General features: G+C 37.6%; 1 protein-coding gene across 2 annotated transcripts in view; it reads left to right on the top strand.

Annotated features, from left to right (window-relative positions):
* LMBRD2 (LMBR1 domain containing 2) overlaps positions 1-19,004 on the top strand; it is a 32,618-nt gene extending 13,614 nt beyond the window's left edge. The window contains exons 9-19 of one of the 2 annotated variants that reach the window (XR_014227279.1): positions 553-736; positions 1,059-1,240; positions 2,045-2,178; positions 2,385-2,490; positions 3,165-3,262; positions 5,055-5,158; positions 7,410-7,456; positions 8,598-8,700; positions 9,904-10,033; positions 12,506-13,930; positions 14,987-19,004. Coding sequence is in view for 1 of the 2 variants with exons in the window: in XM_082301603.1 (XP_082157729.1) it covers positions 553-736; positions 1,059-1,240; positions 2,045-2,178; positions 2,385-2,490; positions 3,165-3,262; positions 5,055-5,158; positions 7,410-7,456; positions 8,598-8,700; positions 9,904-10,033; positions 12,506-12,566 (1,149 nt within the window). In the remaining variant the exon portion in view is untranslated. Of the gene's footprint in view, positions 1-552; positions 737-1,058; positions 1,241-2,044; positions 2,179-2,384; positions 2,491-3,164; positions 3,263-5,054; positions 5,159-7,409; positions 7,457-8,597; positions 8,701-9,903; positions 10,034-12,505 lie in introns of both variants that reach the window. The other variant, XM_082301603.1, reaches the window with a different exon arrangement.
* The last annotated feature ends 852 nt before the right edge of the window (positions 19,005-19,856 follow it).

Below are 19,856 nucleotides of genomic sequence, written 5' to 3' on the forward strand. Positions count from 1 at the left end.
CTCACTTATGCTAATGTAATGAGAGTAAATGATAGTCAAAGATTTTGAATGCACTTTGTCTGGATGGTTGAGTATAGTGGGTGTAAGCTACTTAACAGAAACTTTTCTTGGTGAAAGAAAGCACAGAAATTTAATATCCCAAGTGATCGAAGTTCTGGATGTGTAATAAGTGTCCTTCTTGTGTTACATCTTGATAGTATTATAGCTGTCTGTGAATAAGCCTTGTAGTGGTTGATTGACAGTGCATTCTGAAAAAAAAATTTAGTAAAAGCTTGGTATTCACTGAGATGCAAAAATAAAGTGGTAGGTTGGAAAAAGTAGGATTTAACTGCTACAAATGGTTTGTGATGAAAAAGCTACAAAACTCAGTAATCATGTATGTAGTCCTTCTATGACATACATTTAGAGAATTAACTACCTGGTTTTTTTGAATATACAGAATTGTTCTTTGCAGTTCTGCAGTGCACACATTTTCAAGAGATTTTGCAAGGATTTTCTGCCATTGTTTGAAATGAGTACCTTGTAACCCTGATTTCTTTCAATTTATTATAGGTAATCTATTCAGTACAGAGACATCGTCGTACACAGGTCCAGTGGCAAATTCTTTTAGAGCAAGCATTTTACCTAGAAGATGTGGCAAAAAATGAAAGCAGTGCAACTCGGCAGTTTGTTCATACCTTTCATTCCCAGGAACCAGAAAATAAAATTATTCAGTACTTCTACACACCAACGGTTGGTAAGTGCTGTCATGCAGATTTTGAGTATGTCAAGCCATAAACTGATACCGTTCTGTAAAAAGAGCCAATTTTATGTAAAAAGTTCAGCTGCAGTAGAGGGAAGCAAGTCTGCAATATTAATGCATTTATGTAATGGAATAGCTATCATATACTAATTTATGCTGCCATAAACCTAAATTTTATTTACAAATTTGGTAGCAGCTGTGTGTTGCAATTAAGCATTAGCAAAGTTTGAAGCCTTTTGTGAGGGAGTTCTGTTTCTGGTTGTGCAATTTTCATTAACCTGTTCCGGATATGTGTGCGTGTGTTTGTTTTTTCCAGAGTGGTACTGGGAATGCCTTCTGCGACCATGGTTTTACAGAGTTCTTGCAGTTGTGCTGGCCACATTCTCTGTAATTGTTGTGTGGTCAGAGTGCACATTTTTCAGCACAAATCCAGTTCTGTCGCTATTCGCGGTTTTCATACAGCTGGCAGAAAAGACATATAATTACATATACATAGAGGTAAGTTGGAGATAATCACTTGACAAAAATATTTTCAGATAAATGGTTCTGATAACAGCGGTAGATAAAACAGATTTAAAAACAAATCTTTATATAATCTGTGAACTTTCAGAAGGTCTCTAAATGTATGGTAGCAAACTTTGTATCTGTGGAGGAAGTCTGCCTTTTGCCACTTGTTAAAACTCTCAAATACCAGGTGAAGGCATGACCCTGAAGGCTGAAGGCTGGCTTGAGTATCATGTGGAGAGTAATTTCTGAAACACTAGCTTGGAGCATAGGTGTTAATTAAACTTTCTGTGTAATCAGTCATGTGTGTGACCTCAGTTTCCTAAACGGGAATTTGCTGATGACCAGGAATCCAGTCACAGGTGTGGCTAGCATATGTGTGCACAAATTTATTTATCAGTAAAGATACTGAGCTGAAAAATTCCAGTATACTTAGGAAAAGTTGATTCAAAACCACTTGGGTTTATGCCTTTTTCTTGTGGGAAGAAATGCCAGATCAGTCATAGTAATTACTGAGGCAATTATAGCAATTTTATTTACGTAACAAGAAGTAGTAGAATGTTTCTAGGGTCAACTGTGTTAGCTTATGTGTAGAATGTTACAATTATCATTCCCAGTTTAAATTGTTCAGAAAAACTCCTGAAACTCTTCTTAGAGCTGGTGATGTTCTCGCATCTCAAAATGAAAAATTATGGCTGGAGATGGTCTCTATATGTGACAGGCTATGTGCTGAATACATTGAAACCTTTAGTAGAGTTCTACATTTAAACAACTTAACAACACTTTTTTTTCCCCCAGATGGCCTGTTTTCTTACCATCTTTTTCCTAAGTATCTGTGTTTACTCTACTGTCTTCAGGATCCGTGTATTTAACTATTATTACTTAGCTTCACATCATCAGACAGATGCATACAGTCTCCTTTTCAGTGGCATGTGAGTATTTGGTATATGTTTTACAGGTGTTCTATCAAATACTGAATTGAAAATGTGCGTGAAACTTCCATTTACATTCTTTAATTTGTAATTTATGGGTTTAATTCCTAATGAGCTCTGCATCATTATTCTATGATAGATCCAGTTACGATTTTGTAGTAAATGTAAGAAACTTCTAAATGCTGTTGCCTCTTGCATTTGTGCAGGTTATTTTGCCGTCTTACTCCACCATTGTGCTTGAACTTTCTGGGCTTGACCCATATGGATGCAACAATCTCTCACAGAAACACTCAGCCAACTGCTTATACATCTGTAAGTAAGAAAATGTGGATTTGAGCTTTGAATATGGTTTGGAGAATAGACCAAGTATTTTAAAATCTGTCTTATAGTAAGATTCCGATATTCAAATCTTTTCAATCTTCTCAGCAGGGTGAAAGTACTTGGTTATAGACCAGGAGTTTGGTAATGATTTCTAGGAATCATCATTTTTGCCTCTTTATCTTAAGAAAGTAAAGTATTGTATTTTAGAGTTCAGGGTGCTCTTCATTTCCTAATACAAACTCCTATTAGTTTTAGCTTTCACTGGCTTTAGCGTGTGGGGCATCCCTATTGATTGGGGGCAATCCTAACTTCCTACTGAAAACTAGTGAGTTTGGTTTTATTGAAGAACTGGTTTCTGTTTCATCTCATATCTTTGTTGTTAGTAACTAAATTCTTAGTGTTGTCTAGAGACACTTTTTCACAGCAGATGAAAAAATCCACCAGATTGGCCCTTGTTCTGGAGTAGGTAAGACCACAAAATCTAGCATTTTAGAAACCTCAAAGTGTTGGAGGTAATCTGCTTATTCTCAAGCAGGTCTGTGGTAATATTGCCTTTGTTTCAGTAACTGTAAAGGATTGTATATTTATGTGAGAAGGCACAATCTTCATGGGTTTATGTAGAATATAGCTAATTAGGGCTTGTTCTTGTGGATTTTTTTTTCTAGATAATGGGATCCATGAGAGTGCTGTCCTTTGTTGCAGATGGATTCTATATATACTACCCAATGCTTGTTGTCATTCTCTGTATTGCTACATACTTCAGGTAAGTGATTTGCAAGACAGATCCTCCATGCTTCTTTACGTTAAAAAAATTTGTTTCTAACTCCAGAAGAGATTCAGTACTCCTTTTTCCAGGAGTTGAGTTGTATCATTTTAATAAAAATGCAAACCTAAATCCATAGATTGCTATTTATATAGGTGAAATGTGTACATTTTAAGAATATAGATTGTATTAACTCATAACTGAGTTAATTTAAACTTCATTCCTAGATTTTGAAGGATGATCTGTTCAAACTTTGGAGCCTGGGGACATTTAGATTCTGCTTTTGAGATTAAAATTACCATGAGGAAGCTGTTTTCAGCAAAGTTTTCTAATAAATTAAGAAGCACTAGCAGCAATATTAGGTATTGAACTTTCTAACAGACTCATAACAAGCTTCTGATGTGTTACCAAACTCCTGGTAACGCATACTGGTTTAAATAATTTGGTCTTGTTTCCCTAAGCCACAGTTTGTTGGAGGCTGGGAGGGTAATTGGCGAAAACATTGTTACATTCTTGCTTTATAATTCTAAAATGTCTGCTTTTGAACACTGTAAGGGGTGAGATACTCTTGGTCTGACCTTGCTGAACTACATTTATATAATAGGTTCAATTTCATATTACCATTCAATCAGAAGCAATGTATATGTTTCTAGTCAAGTACAACGTAGTGAAATGCCTTGGATGTCCATTAATACTGTATGTGCATCTATAGATATTAAGACAAGTATCTAGTTGAGAGTTCTTCCTGCTTACCTTTAGATTAAGTGACAAAAGTGGTGGTGGAGCTAAAAAAACAAACAAAACAAACAACACACAGGAAAGCCAAAGACAAGAAAAGAGAAATGAGTTTATGTTACTTCTTGTCCATGATGGTTGTCCTGGGCCTTGAACGCCATAGTGAAAAGGAGGAATAGAAACTGAAACAGAGTTTCTTTAATGACCTCTGCTAATTCAGATATATGCAAAACTGAAGGTTGAATTAAAATCTATTGAGGAAAGCCATCTCCTGTGTTTGATCCAGCAGTCCTAAATTTTAGGTAGTATAAGAAAAAGAATTTTCAGCCTAAATGTACAATAAAGCTGATTTTGAGCTTGATATCAATGCTCCAGTTTGGAGGAAGGAAAACAGTACAAAAACAGCAGTTGCGTTTTCTGGTATGAAGTTGAAAAGGTGAAAGTTGTTTCATGCTATGTAGTTCCAGGACTGGCTAAAAAACGGTGGAGCAAGCTTGCTATCTGACTGCTGCCCAATGGCTATCCAAAAGGGCATCCAGCATCCCTACAGCTTAAAAATATGCCACATTTTCTTCCAAGTGAAATCTGAAGTGAAAGTGGCTTTCCTATGTTACTACTGTTTCAAAAACACAGAAATCATAATAAGCAGAATTTTTATAATGATTGTTTTCTGGCAAAAAAGAGTTGATGACATTTTACAGGTACAAATTCTGTTATATGAGAACATTCAAAGCAAGTGTCTTTTGCACTACTCTCAGTCTATATGCATTTCAATCTCGCCATTTGAATAGGGTTATTCCATCACTTTCAGTTGTATTTAGGAATGCGTTACTGTTCTGGGTCACCTAGGTCACCCTACTGTTCTGGGTCACCAGTTATTGTTCTGAGTTCTGAATTTTCTGTTTTCTCAGCTGGTGTAATAATTTGTCTTCTGTGTTTTTCCTTTTTAGTTGGATTGTCCATACAGTTCTGAATAGTTTGTTTTACATTTTGTTTTGTAACATATCTAAACTACTAATTGTAAATTAACAAAGGAAATTGCTTCTTCTTTTACCAGTTTAGGAACGCGTTGTTTGAATCTTTTGGGATTCCAGCAGTTCATGGGGGATAGCGAAATGACCTCTGATTTGATTGATGAAGGAAAAGAGCTAATCAGAAGAGGTAAATTAGGTCCTCTGTCAGTCTTCCCACAAAATCATACTACCATAGAATTGTCAAGGTTGGAAAAGTCCTCCAAGATTGAGTCCAGCCCTTAACTCAGCACTGCCAAGTTCACCACTGACCCATGTCCCCAGGTGCCACACCTACACATCTTTTAAATATCTGCAGGGATTTTGACTCCAGACTTACCCCAGCAGCCTATTCCAGTGCCTGGCAACACTTCCAGTGAAGATTTTTTTTCCCTAATACCCAAATTTCCCTAGGACCACTTCCCTAGGCCATTTCCTCTTGTCTTGTTGTTTGTCACTTGGAAAGGGAGGCCAACCCCTACCTCACTACACCCTCCTTTCAGGGAGATGTAGAGTGATAAGGTCTCCCCTGAGCCTCCTCTTCTCCAGGCTAAACACCTCCAACTCCTTCAGCTGTTCCTTATCAGACTTGTGCTCCAAATCCTTCCTCTGCACTAGCTGTACTTTGTCTGTGAAATTTATCTCAAAGAGTTGTTCTTGACCTTGGTAGCCAGGAAGAACCAAGATGGGATGGGGGCCTTGTACCCCCCAGGGCTTGGAGCTCTGGAATTTGTTTTGTCTTTCTGCCTAGGGAAAGGCCACAGAAAATTACTGGAAAAACTAGCTACTAATACAAAAAGTTACAAATATATGTGTAAAGAATACAGAGAATATGTAAAGAAAAAAAGGCGAAAACTAAAACCAGTCACTGCCCTGGTCCTGCTGGCCAAACTGTTGCTAGTACAGGCCGGGTGCCACTGACCTTCTTGGCCACCTGAGCACACAGTGCTGTCAACCAGCACTCCCAGGTCCTTTTCCAACAGGCTGCCTTCCAACTGCTCTGCCCTGAGCCTTTAGCATTGCATGGGGTTGTTGTGACCCAGGTGAAAATTTAAAGGGAGGTCGTTTGGTGAGCATTTCCACCAGCTCCCTCAGTGCTTTTGGGTTGGTCCCATCTGGCCCCACAGACCTGTGTGTGTCCAAGCAGGGTAGCAGGTCACTGACCATTTCCCCATAGATTTTGGGGGCTTTATTCTGTTCCCCATCCCTGCCTTCCAGCTCAGGGAAACTGGTACCCAGACAACAACTTGTCTTAGTCTTAAAGACTGAGGCAAAGAAGGCATTAAGTACCTCAGCCTTTTCCTCATCATATGATATATTTCTGGATTAAATTTGTCTGAAATGTTGCAGGAAAAAAAAGCTTACTGTCTGTCAGTATTTTGAAAGCTATACTGAGGAAGGCCACAGCACAAACTGCAATAAACTTACAGCACTGTGCTTGCTATGTAAAGTCTACCAATGGACTTCATTTGACATCCTAAATGAAGTACCAGTTTTAGTACCTGACTTTTAGATACTTCTAAATATTTTACAGTGTGTTACTGATCAAATAATACCTTAGCAGGTGCTTGTGTAATCTGTCATAAAGGATGGTTAACATTTAAATTGTCTTTATCATCAACAAACTAATCTTCCTTTTTTAAGTGTATTGATTGAGCTGCACAAATTCAGTCATTTCCTTTTGTCTTTTTTGCTATGTCAGCTAGCAGTGTTTTATTAGAGAAAGCATGTTTTGGTGTAGAACTGGAATTATCTGCTGGCTTGGAAAGCTTCTTATTTTACATTAGTTTTTATTTAAAGTGTTTCTTAGAAGTTGCTAAAAGCTTTTGTGATTTTTGAATAAATGTTTAGAAATTAAAATTTCTGGATACAGGGTTATATTATGGAATACTTTTATTCCCATAGTTGATGGAAAACAAAAGCTGTGTTTACTTAGAGTAGTAGTATTTCTTTTTTTTGGAGAAAGATCAAAGTCTCTTATTCCCTTACACAAGAGGTTATGATGACATTGATACTGTGATGTTATACTTCCAACTTTATAACAGATATGGACACAAAGTATTTGGGTCATAGGCTGGGCCTCACAGAACTTCATCAAGGTCTTGATTCAAAAATGCTGAAGTGTTTTCTTAATGTCGTAACTTTTCCAGTTATTTCTAAGGGTTTGGTTTTTTGGTTTATTTTTGCTTTGCCAGCTGGTATCCATATGTTATGCTATGACCCAGGATACCAACATGACAATAATTTTGATGGCTTTTGTTTTGTTTTTGTTTAATTGTAAGAGTCATGTATTTCAATAAGAATCTTTGCTAGTTAACTTTGGATTTTTATTGTTTGTTTAAAAAAAATTGCTAATGATTTTCCTAGTATGGTGCTCAGACACTTTTGTTTTTTATTTTTAGAGAAAAGAAAACGACAGAGGCAGGAAGAAGGTGAAAACAGAAGAAGGGTATGACATTTTTTTAGCTAATTGTAATATTATACTGCAGTATCTGATAGGATTTACCATAGCTATTTAATTCAGAATTATCTATTTCACAAAGGAATTAGTCCCAAATAATTGATGGAATCAGTTTAATCTTGATGAATAGTCTTGGCTGAGGGTAATTGTAGATGGTAAGAGGACTATTTCAGTGATACTACTTGGACAGTTTAGTAACTCAGTGTGCTGTGGTACATGACAATAGGTATAACAAGCGTTAAAAAAGTTCCTGATTTCTAGGACGTAGAATAATCTGAAATGGCATATTACCAGTCTCTTACACTGATACTGCTCTGCTTGAAATAACTGCAGTTGCAGGGTTGCTGTACTGAAATATGGACTCCTCATTTGACTTGTTTTGTGTGCTCATTGGAAAGTCATTGGCACAGGTTCTATTTTATTTTTTTCCAGAAGAAGGAATTACATTTTTGGCAGAATTAATAGTTTCTGCTGAATAACAAACAGAATGTTTGATTCAAATCATGTTTTCTGTGCATACTGTATTGAAAGATTTTTGTAGTTTTCATTTTTCTTTAGTTTATAACAAAATCTAGTATAGGAAGTCACAATAAAAGCCATAGATGAGAGAAAGGATGCATGCAAGATAATACTAGGACTAAAACCTCTTGACTTTTCAAGCTCAGGTGTAATTTAATCCTAGATGACAGCCAGTACTGTGTAGACTTTTCTTTTGATCCTTTCCTTCCATCTCATAATTTTAAAACTTGAACTTGTTGGGATGCAAAATAGCAAGTGTATGATACATTTAATACACACTGAAATGATTTGACACAAAGCTATGAATTTTTCTGTGCTATGTGCCTCTCGTTATTTTTCCATTTTGCCACTAGATGGAAGTAGTAATCAATAAAAGCAGAGGTTCCCACCATAACTTAGAGCAGTGGAGTGAACTCTTGAGTGCCGATTTGAGATGAAATTTGTTTTCTGGAAGTCTTGTTCTAAAGAACAGTTATGGTAACCAGTTTAGTGAAGGAACATGTTTTGAGTTTAAAACAAAACAAAAATTCTTTCTGTATCAAGACACTGAACAATTGTTGTGTTGCTTTTTCCTTACAACTTACTTTTTCCTTCATGGTCTTTTTTCCAGGAATGGAAGGAGCGGTATGGAAACAGAGAAGATTCTACCAGAAGCAGAGCTGTCCACACAGACCAGAAAGAATCCAGCTTCTCAGAGACCAGTGCCAATAGATGTAAGCTCTGTGGGCTGGAGGGGAAGTTTGTTTTGTTTTTCAGTATCTTGTCTGCACACCACTGGCTATGAGAGTAGTTTCAGATATTTTCCTTTTTGTCTTAGATGATGTGTTGATAACATTCACTTCTGTGGCTCAGGGCCACCTTGCCATTTAAGGCACTGGGAAGAGTTCTGTGTTTCTTTCCATCTCCAACTAGTTGGAATCAGAGATTCTGGCTGCTCTTCAGACCAAGTGCTTGGTCTTATGGGGTATATAATGATTGCCATTAGAGTAGCAGTTGTCAACAAAGAAACTTCATGCTACATCTTGAAGTTGGGTGTTGTAAATCTTAAAATTTACCTTTTCTGCTTGCAAATGAACTGTCTCAGACTGGAATAATGAAGCAATCAGTTGACCAACAAATGTAAAACCATATAAGTGTATATACTTTTTATTAGTAATGTCTATTAGCAAAATGCTTTTTTTGTGGATATTTTAAACTTCCAAAAAGTTTGTCAGTGTTAATTTTTTTCCTGTATTTTTTGTGCTCTTGTAAGCTAACAAGTAAAATGAAACTGAAGAAAAAGGAGGAAAAAGGGGGAGGAGGAGGAGGGAAGCTTTGAATATGCTTTTAGGAAAACACTGGTAGATTTCCCCGTCCTCTGTACAAAGTTGCAAACCCAGATTTTTAGTGGTAGACTAACTGAAATTGCATTTTAATGTTCGTCATGTGATTATGTAGCATTCCAACACTAAAGCAAGCCATAGGTACTGACCTAATGAAGGTCACAGAGTGAACTGCAAAACAACTGTATTTCATTAATTCATGAGGTTGATTTTTTTTAAAAACAAACAAAAGCAAACAAAAAACCCCTCCAGACAGCTTAATTAGAGCATGAAGCTGGGAGGATGAATGGGTGATTGTTTGATTTGAAAGTAATGCTTGCCTGTAGTTTTTCATTTTCTTCTGATTCTTTGCAAGGTAGTTTTCAACCTATTTGAGGGGCAAAATTTGTAGTTGCGTTTCTGTTGAGATACAAAATCAAAATACTACAAATTTGAGCAAGTTTGGTTTAATACTAAATCTACTCTAAATTATCTCACCTTTGCTTTGGATGAGGTTGCTTTGTTATTCTTACGGTTTTTTAAATTTGATGTCTTCATACATGCCAGGCTGTTCACAAAGCAAATAAGTGTCTTTCCTTCCTTTTACTTACTTAGCACTATCTAAGTATACCCGTTCAAATGGTAGGACTGAAAGAGATAGAATAGAACTCCTCCAGGATGCAGAACCTTTGGATTTTAATGCAGACTCTGTTAATGACGACCCCCTTGAATCGGACTCGGGAAGGTGAGGAATATTCTCTCTAATTTCCAGTTAAAAGTTTCTAATGTCTTCTGTTTTCTGACCTATGACAGCTGTATCAGATAGTTTCAAAGTAAGAGTTTTTTAAATGAAGCTTATAATGTAATCTCTTTTCCTTTCTTCCTTTTCCCCTATGATAAGGGAATTCTTTTAAAACCAATTAAAACCTGAAGGTGTTTCAGGCTTTTTAGAAATGTCAGAGTGAGATCGGAGCTGGATATAACTTTATATATGGCATAATCTGAAAAATGCTGCATATAAAACTGGTGAACCACCTGTGTGTTAAGGAAACATCCCAGTGTGACCATTCAGGGGGCAGTCTGGTAGTCACACTTGTGCCACCCCAGACTTGCACTGCTGGGACTAAAGCCCCTTCACCACAGGTCGCTTCAGTGACCCAAGGGGACCCTTTCACTCCCTATTCACCCCACTCTCACAGTCAGAAAAGTTGTCCTTTCCATCTCAATCTCAGGTTTGCCATAGCAGAGTCCCAGATATCAGGTTCCCTTAATTTAATGATAGTGCAGTGATGGCATAACAATTCGAATTTGTGCCTCCAGGGAGGGACCCCAGACAAAAGAATCCTTGCGCTTTTACACCCTCACAGTCTATGTGCATCATAATCCAGGCTCTTCCAGGTGAGCCCTTGGCTCCTGCAGAGTCTCCAAGTGTCCAGTCCCCTGGCTGGGCCACAGGTCCCTGTGCCCTTTGTTAGTTGTTCGTGGCACCTTGCCTGGGGCTCCAATTTCTGGCCATCCAGGGCAAAACCTGCAGCTGCACACTGAGCTACCTAGTCTAGGTGTATGCCTCAACAAACAGATGTACAGTGTAAGGTTTTCAGTAATTTCCTATGAAGCTCAACTTCAGAAAGCTCACTTGATTTCCCAGTATAAAATCCATTATGAAAAGGCTGCAGGAAAGAAAACTGAGTGTTACAGCATTTGTTGCAGGAATACAGCTGGATATTGGATCTTGGAACTACTAAAGTAAATTAAAATACGAACTTCCTGGGCAGAGAGTACCAGGCTGCACTGTGTAGCTCTGTCTGTAATAGAGGATTTTGTGATTCTGTGGTTGTGACTCCAACACCAAATTTCCTCAGTCACAGAATACCTTATGTAACTGCTAAGCTCTGCTCATATTTAAGAAACAAGCAATACATTGTATGGGTGCTTTTTTTTTAGGTGGTTATTGTGTTGAACCACTTAATGATAAATAATTTAAAATTCACATATAAAAATACTATCTGTTATTTTTCAGCTACAGCTAGTTTATCCAAACAAAAAGACTCACAAAAAGTCAACGTTTCAGAGGACTTCTAAATATAATGTCAATAAACAAATGCCAGCTCAGAAACATGAAATGAATGCTGTTAAATGGCACTGCCAGGTTTCACAGGTTGATTCAGACAACTGGTTTAGTCTCATGTCACCACATTTGAAAAGCTGGGGATTTTTAAGCACAATAGTTTAAAGAGGAACTAGCCTAGAATTTCTGTCAGCAGTTGGCTTCTATGCAGTGTGAAAGGGATTTTCTACTAAAAATAAGAATATGCATTTGTAATTATTCTGGAGCAAATAGTTTTCAAGCACAGTGTCTGAAGTCTTCAGGCATATATACATACTTTGCAAAGTGGAACATCCTAAACTTCTTCTTTAAAAAGAAAACCAGGAGCCACAAAGCGTAGTTGAGCTTCCCCTAGTAACCTTCATTTCATTTCTTGGAGGTAATAAATCAAGAGTAATTACATATGGAATTTCAAGTAGTTTAAAAGTAGCTTATGTAACACTGGTTTTCAAAACTAGGGTTCCTGAAATAGATAGAACATTATAGGACAGTAAGGACAGTCAGCACACCAGGTTCTGGCTTTGTGTTTATTCAGATTTTAGTAAATGCTCCAGTGAGGAGCTACACTGTGCTTGTGTTGGACCCTATTTGTGCTTTTGAAGTGTTCCTAAAATATATTCGACTAACCGTTTGTGAAGTTTTATCTTTTCACACTAAGCATGCAGGCATTTGTTTTCATTATCTTTGATACTGTATTTCTTCTAAGAATACCCAATGATATGTACTGTTAAGCACCCAAACTACTTTTTCGATACAATTGTTTGTTTGGGTTTGTTGTTTTTTGGGGTTTTGTTCATTTGTTTAGTTGTTGGTGTGGTTGGGATTTCTAAGAAAAAAGTCCTGCTCAGCCAAAATATCCAAGTTCTTTTTTTTGTATTAGGAGACATAGGTCTTTAAGATTCCCAGTATTCATATCACTGTTTCTCTTGGTCATATGAGGTTTAATTTAATGGTCTTTCAAATTCTCATGGAAACTAATTCAGTAGAACATCAAAACCTGTAAGTCACTGGAGTTAAGGAGAAAGATTGCAATGAGAGTTAGATGATTTCATGGGTCTTTATTTTTCTATCTCCTGTGACACTTTTTCATATTTAAAATTGATTCTACAGGTACCAGCCTGGTGGAAGATACCTGTCAATGTCTCGAAGCAAAATATTTGATGATGTCTAAGCTCATCAAAGCTAAAGAAAATTCAGTGGAAATCTAGCTCCTACTCATTGCTTGGAAAATACTGTATTTGTGATATATCACTGAACCGTCAAAGACTCTTTAAAAAACATATGAAGGAACAACTCTTTTGGAAATGCACGTGTATGATAACTTCACCACTTGTGATAGAAATATGCTTCTGCTATTGTAGATACTGTTGTGCATCAGTATGGGCTTTTGTGTCATGACCAAAAGGAGAAAACTATTTAAAGTTAATAGATGATAAACTCGTAAATATACCTAGGGCTCAACTTGAATTGTAACAGACTTAAGTTTGGGGAAGAGATTTTTTCGGAATTTTTTTTTTTTTGTATTTTAACCAATGCTGTGAGAGCATATTGATACATCCAAAGTGCAGTTATATCAATTACTATAATAGACACTTTCTATAATTTTTTAATTTTAACTTTATGCATAATCCAAAATCTGATGAAGAAAACTAAGGCTTCTTTTGCCTTCAGTGGCATTTGAATCAGACCCCATATAAGGAGAAGGCCTGAATGGCAGGCTTTCTTCATAAAATCAGAAAATGTGAGTTCCAGTATTTAGAGGGTGGCTATGAAGGAGATGGTGACTTCCTTTTTTACAAGGAGTTACATGGAAAAGACGTGGGCACAAGTTACTCCTGGTGAGATTCCAATTGGACACAATTGGGTATTTTTGCACAATTAGAACAATCAGGCACTGGAATAATCTCTCCAGAGAAGTGGTGGATTCCCCAGCACATTGGACACTTTTACATTTTGGCTGGACAAGGTGCTGGGTCATCTTGTCTACACTATGCTTTTGCTGAGAAAGGTTGGACCATAAAATCATAGTCACAGAACAGTTTGGGGGTTGGAAGGAACCTTAAAGGTCATCTAATCCCATCCCCCTGTGCCCTGGGCAGGGACACCTTCTAGACCAGGTTGCTCAGCCCTCTATCCAACCTGGTGTTGAACACTCCCAGAGATGGGGCATCCACAAGTGCTGTGTGGCAACTTGTGCCAGTGCTTCACCACCCTCACAGTAAAGAATTTCTTAAGATATCTAATCTAAATCTGTCCTTTTCCAATTTGCACCCATTTGCCCTTGTACTATCACTACAGCTCCTGATGAGTCCCACTCCAGCTTCCCTGTGGGCACTTTCAGACACTGGAAGGTTCCTATGAGGTCTCCACACAACTTTCTCTTCACCAGGCGGAACAGCACCAGCTTCCTCGGCCTGTCTTCATTGAGGGAGGTGCTCCAGTCCTCTCATCAACTTGGTGGCCTCCTCTGGACTCACCCCAGCAGGTCCCTGTCCCTCCTGTGCTGGGACCCCAGAGCTGGATGCAGTGCTCCAGGTGGGTCTCAGCAGAGTGAAGCAGATGGGCAGAATCCCCTCCCTCCCCTGCTGCCCACGGGGCTCTGGATGCAGCCCAGGACACGTTTGGCTCTCTGGGCTGTGAGTGCCATGGCCGGGGCATGTCCAGCCTCTCACCCACAGCACCCCCAAGTCCTTCTGGCCAGGGCTGCTCCCAGTTCATTCTCTCTGCCCAACCTGTAAGGTGTGTGTGGGATTGCAATGACCCAGGTATAAGACCTTGCAGTTGCTTTGCACAGACCCCCCTCTCAAGCCTGTCCAGGTCTGTCTGGATGGCATCCCTTCCCTCCAGCATCGACACCACCACACAGCTTGGTGTCAACAGATAATCCTTGAAGTTCTTTCCATCCTGGTATTCTATGATTCTATGAAATTTTTTGGCATAAATTTTGGAGCGATGCGTTTTGGTCTAGAAAGGCTGTATTTTTTCTTTTCCAACATTATATGCAGATACATGATTTTAGCATGTGTAAATAGTTGAAATTGAGTATGGACCCAAGTGTCACTTGTCATATGACCGTATGTGCAATAGCAAGAATACATTATTGGAGATACAACATCTGCTTAAGATGTTTACAGCTGTAGTAATTCAAAATCTTGGCACACTAGTGTTTTTGTAACCGTAAAAGAAATAGACTGTGAAAATGGAGTTAAATACTGAAACATGATAATTTGCACGCACCTCAGGCACGGCTTCAAACTGTAGAGTATTTCTTTAAAAGAAGAGAAATACACAGCATGACTTGGTAATGGTAAACATTTTTAATATCCTAAATACCCTGGTTGTATTATGTGTCTGTTTTTAAGGTGCCTGTATTTTGCAGTATGTTGTTGCAGAAAGAATAATACTTTGCCATTCAAAAATGCCAATTATTAACAGTGTAAAAAAGCTTCACATAAATTTCATTAGTGTAGGCATATTTTTAAACCACAGTTAGTTGAATGAATTTTCAAATGTAATCATAAGGTAAAAGATGTGGTCAAATTCATGATAACTTTGGTAATTTGAATAATTTAAAATGTTGCTTTTTTCCAGTTTGTCTGAAGTCTTTACCACTTGGGAGCTTTCTTATGGGCTTATTGCAAAGTTACGTTGAAAACTTAAAGAGGACATGTTTCTATCATACATTCTTTATCATGCTTAAAAAACACACATCCCTTAAAGCAGCTAGGAATGAGTTACTCTGAAAAGTAAGTTTTCATGAATGACATATTTTACTAATTTTTTTAAATAGTCTGTGTTTTCTCAAGTAATTGTTAATGGGGATCTAACTCTACCTCCTGTGATTTTAGTACATGTGTTCTAACAGTAGTGGTATTTGTAATACATTGATATGCCTGTTTTAAAGCTGAATTGTTACTATGAAGAAGAAAAAGAATCTCTATTTGTATAGAAATAATTATGTTAATAAATTGGCAGACATACAATAATTGTCAGTTTTGTTCTTAGGTGAATACACTGAATGTCAGCCATGCCCACAGGCATTCAAGCTCATGCAATTTCCAGATTACTCATATGAGGCCACTTTTTTAGTTTGAGTATTTTGTATTTTTAAAAGCTTGTTCCAAGTCTTAGGCTGGAAACTTAATCAGGGACAGGAAGTTGAAAAAATTAGTCTCTTTATTCGGATATTTCTTTAGCAATTCTATGTTAGCACCTATTTAATTTATTTTTGAGCTACTTAGTAGTGCTATCATGAATTCAGCCTTATATGAAAGGGGTTACATATGTTCTTGGGCACCCATCCACATGAATGTTCTTAGGCTCTATATTTCTGTTTTAAAAATTTGTATCTCATTTAATTGCTCAGCAGTTTATTTATAAAAATCTTTGATGGAAATAAAAGTCAAATTCTTTCTTTAACTCTTGAGATGTCACTGCAAAGGGATCTAATTCAGTGCCAGGAGAAAAGCTATAGAAGGAATGTCTGTTTTTCTGAACGTCTGTGAAGTAACCTTACCGATTCCCTGGTGACCAGACAGTTGGATCGAGCCTTCTTGGGGCCTGGTTTTTTCCTTTTTTTGAGATGGCTGCAAACAGAATTTTCAGGGGGAAGCATGGTCGGGATTTTATACACAGCAGGTAACTAGTCCCTGGTGCAGTTTTCATTGGAATGCAGTAATTTCAAGAGTTGACTGTATAAATTAGTGGCTCTGGGATTTCAGATTCTAACATAGACATTCTGAGCTCATTGAAGTAGGAATCTACTGACATTTTTGATGTTGCAGTGGAGTAAGGGAGTAACCAGCTCTTTTTTGAGCTCTGAAAAGCTCTATAGAGTTCTCTGTATTGTGCTTGGCAATACCAGGTGTCACCTCCTACCTGGATGCTGTTTGGTTAAACAAGGAGTTGATAAGTGAAGTCAGGTTTCATCCATAGTGTGCATTGCTGACCAGCAGTTATCCATGCTCTAATTACATGCAATTTGTTGCCTAATTAATTTAAAGTGTGTTTTGAGAACTCCATGTCGGCTCATATGACTAAATCTGGAAGACTTTCAATAAAGAAATAGGGCATACAACTATAAAAGAAGATTGTAGAAATAAGGGATGTGCCTGCACAACATTGGCCATTCACTTGAGCTAGTTTCAAACAAGTGTGGTTACTGCTAGTACACATAATGCAGAACTTGTCTAGGGGCTATGTCCATAAAGACTTACCCCACTGCAGAGAGGTGTGGATGCCCTATCCCTGGAAACATTCAAAGTTTCAGTTCACACATCCAGGTTGGATGGGGCTCTGAGCATCCAGATCTGGTTGAAGACGTGCTGGCTGATTGCAGAAGGGTTGGACTTTACAGGTCCCTTCCAACCCAAACTGTTCTGGGATTCCATGGTGCTTCCCAGCCAGATTGTGGCAACTCTTGATGGGTTATTTGCTGCTATAGCTCCAGTCCCATCAGCACTGCAGCTAAATGAAATTAAAACCAGCTTTGATATGTATAAGCAGTGACTGTACTGTAGGTTAACGGTGTTCCTGCATCACATTTGATGGTCCAGATTCGGTGATTTTAAATACAATTCCCTTGCAAACTGTGCTTCTGGGAACTGAGTGTTAATGTATTTTTATGTCACTGCACATACAGAGTCATATTTATTTGCAGCTAAAGAATGTCAATTATATATTTCTTTGTTATTTCACTTCCTGAATTACTGAGCAGTTAGTGTATACATTTTGCCATAATTTCTACAGTTTTCTCTCCATCAGTGAACACCAAGAGAACCCCCCAAAACACCAAAAATCCCGCCCAGTTTCAGATGCTTGAATGTCTTTCTGTTAAAGATTTAAATGAGTGAAGAGAATGTGTGCAAGTCTCAATGAACTTCAAAAAGCAGTGTGAAAACAATACCTAATCAGTGTTGGAGTTCATAGAAAGTATGGATAGCAAAAAGCTGAAGTCAGACTTACTACTCCTACTAGAGTTGTAGTTCTCCTTTTCTTTAATACATATTTTGATATGTATATTGGGAAATAAGTCCCCTACTCTGCTAAAGAGGGGTGGATCTCTCAGCTGTGAAGTGAGGGAGTCTTTTTATGAGGGAAAGTAAAGGATTAATAACTTCTAATCTGTGCTCACAGTGACACTTTGGGCAAACAATGACATAGCTTCTTATTTAACTACAGTAACGTGTTAAGAAAAAAATAAACTTTATTCTTCTATAAATTACACTACTGGAAGAATCATGGTAGATAATCTGCCTTTATTTTTCAGTCAAGCGCTTGTAAAGTAGTCATTAACAGTATTAATAGGAATGGTGGAAAGCTGCTGTCTTTTCAATATTTATTTGTGCTATTTTAAAATATAACATGAACAATGATTTTTACATAGGAAGTATTAAAAATTATTACTATGATTTTCAATAATTATGGTAATTTGTATTTTATTAAATTTGTCTTGGAATACTGTAAATACTATGTGAAAAATACTACACTTTGTTTCAGTTTTCATTATTGCTTTAATTACTTGAAATCTGAGGGACATTCATAATACCAAATAGACATCACTTTATGAAGGAAAACTTTTTATGAGGCTTCTTAAAGAAATCTGACTGGTTCATTACAGACAAATAAATAGGTGCGTCTTAATTATTAACAAAAGCATTACTAAGGGGATATATTGTGTCCTAGCTTTTTAATTTTTCTTTGAAATTCAAAAAATTGGTACTTTTTTCAGAGCAGCTTAGTTGTGAATCTTGTAAACTTTCTGAAACTTTTACATTCCTTTTCCCTAATGGGCTCTGCAGGAATATGTACTGCTTCATTGCAGTTACCTAATACTAGCTGTGCCTCTAATTAAGTAGTCTAATCTGAAGCTGAGACACTCCTACACCATTTGATTATTTTAACAGAAATTCAGCATTCCTAGCAAAAAAAAAAAAAAAAAAAAAAAAAAAAAAAAAAAAAAAGGCAAAAAAACCCCCACGTTGAACTAGATCCCTTTTAAATACATAATTGTCTTGTTGATTTTATTGCATTATATTTGGTACCCTCTGTTTGGGTCATATTGGTAAGCCAATTAGGTTTATTCTTTGCTTCTCTTAGAATGCATTGGAATGTAGTCTTCAGCATGCTTTTGTGTGCATGTGTGTGTTTTAATTGTAATTGACAGGCAATAATAATATGCAGCTTCAGTTATTTCCTCAGGATAATGTTATATTTGACATATTCCTGTGAACTATAGTAGTTGCAGAGTGATAGCTTAGCTGTCACTGTAGAAATAAATTATTTTCTATAGAAAAACATGGTGTTTCTGTAGAGGTATCTGGAAGGTAAGGGAATTCTTTTTTAAGTATAGGTTTAGTAATAGACCTTCATTCTCCAGTGTGTATTAAGATAGGCTGTAGGAGTGCTGCTTATGGATAGACTATCTTCTTTTGCCTTATGATACAAGTCTGTATGCATAAGTACCTTGTTTTGAAATTCACTGAGTTATACATTTTTCTCTGTAGTGTTCTGGATTACTGTTGTGCTGGATAATATTTTTGAAATGTGTGTTACTATATATATAGTCAAATACTTAAGTTGGCATGAAATAAATCATTTCTGCAATACATTTTCCCTGGTGTATTTTAGATATTCATACTTCTCTGTGCTGTTTTTGAAAGTGGTCTTTTAGAGAAATTTGACATACTTCTTTTTTTCCAGGTAAGTTATGTTTATGCTTTAGAAGACCACTAGAAAACCAACCTTGTTTTAGTTATCATTTTGAATCTTCTTGAAGGCAGATTTAAAAGGGAAATAGAAGAATATTGCATACCCTATGTTGTCAGGGAAGCCTGTTAGGACCCTGTGTGCTCCTGGGACTGACTGGGTGCTGGGTATTTCTGTGGGGCATAAGGTGGGATGAAAGGTAGGGTCCCTACATCTCTCCCTCTTTTCTGTAAGAACTCAAACGAGGACATAGTTCCTTCTAGTTGATCCAGACCACTGGTGAGAATAAAGGCAAGAGACTGATCCACTGTAGCTGTGAGGAGACAGGCACAGCGAAGGAGTTGACTCCATCTCTTCTTCTAATGCATACTTACTGCTTTTATTTTCCCTACCAAAAAAAAAAAAAGGTAAAAGAAGAGGCTCTATATAGCTATAGAGTAAGTTGAGGGAGGTGATTCTGCCCTACTGCTCTGCTCTGGTGAGACCCACCAGCACTGCATCCAGCTCTGTGGTTCCCAGCATAAGGCCATGGATCTGTCGGAGCAATTCCAGAGGAGAGACACAAAGATGATCAGGGGGCTGGAGCACCACCCCTGTCAGGAAGAGGCTGTGTTGGGTTTGTTCAGCCTAGAGAGGAGGAGGCTCCAGGGAGATCTCACTGCCGCCTTTCAGAACATATGGGGGGGTTGCAACAAAGAAGGGGCCCACAAGGGATAATGGTTTTAAACTGAAAGAGGATGGATTGAGGCAAGAT

Source organism: Coloeus monedula (assembly GCF_965178545.1).
Source record: "Coloeus monedula genome assembly, chromosome: Z".
NCBI lineage: Eukaryota > Metazoa > Chordata > Aves > Passeriformes > Corvidae > Coloeus > Coloeus monedula.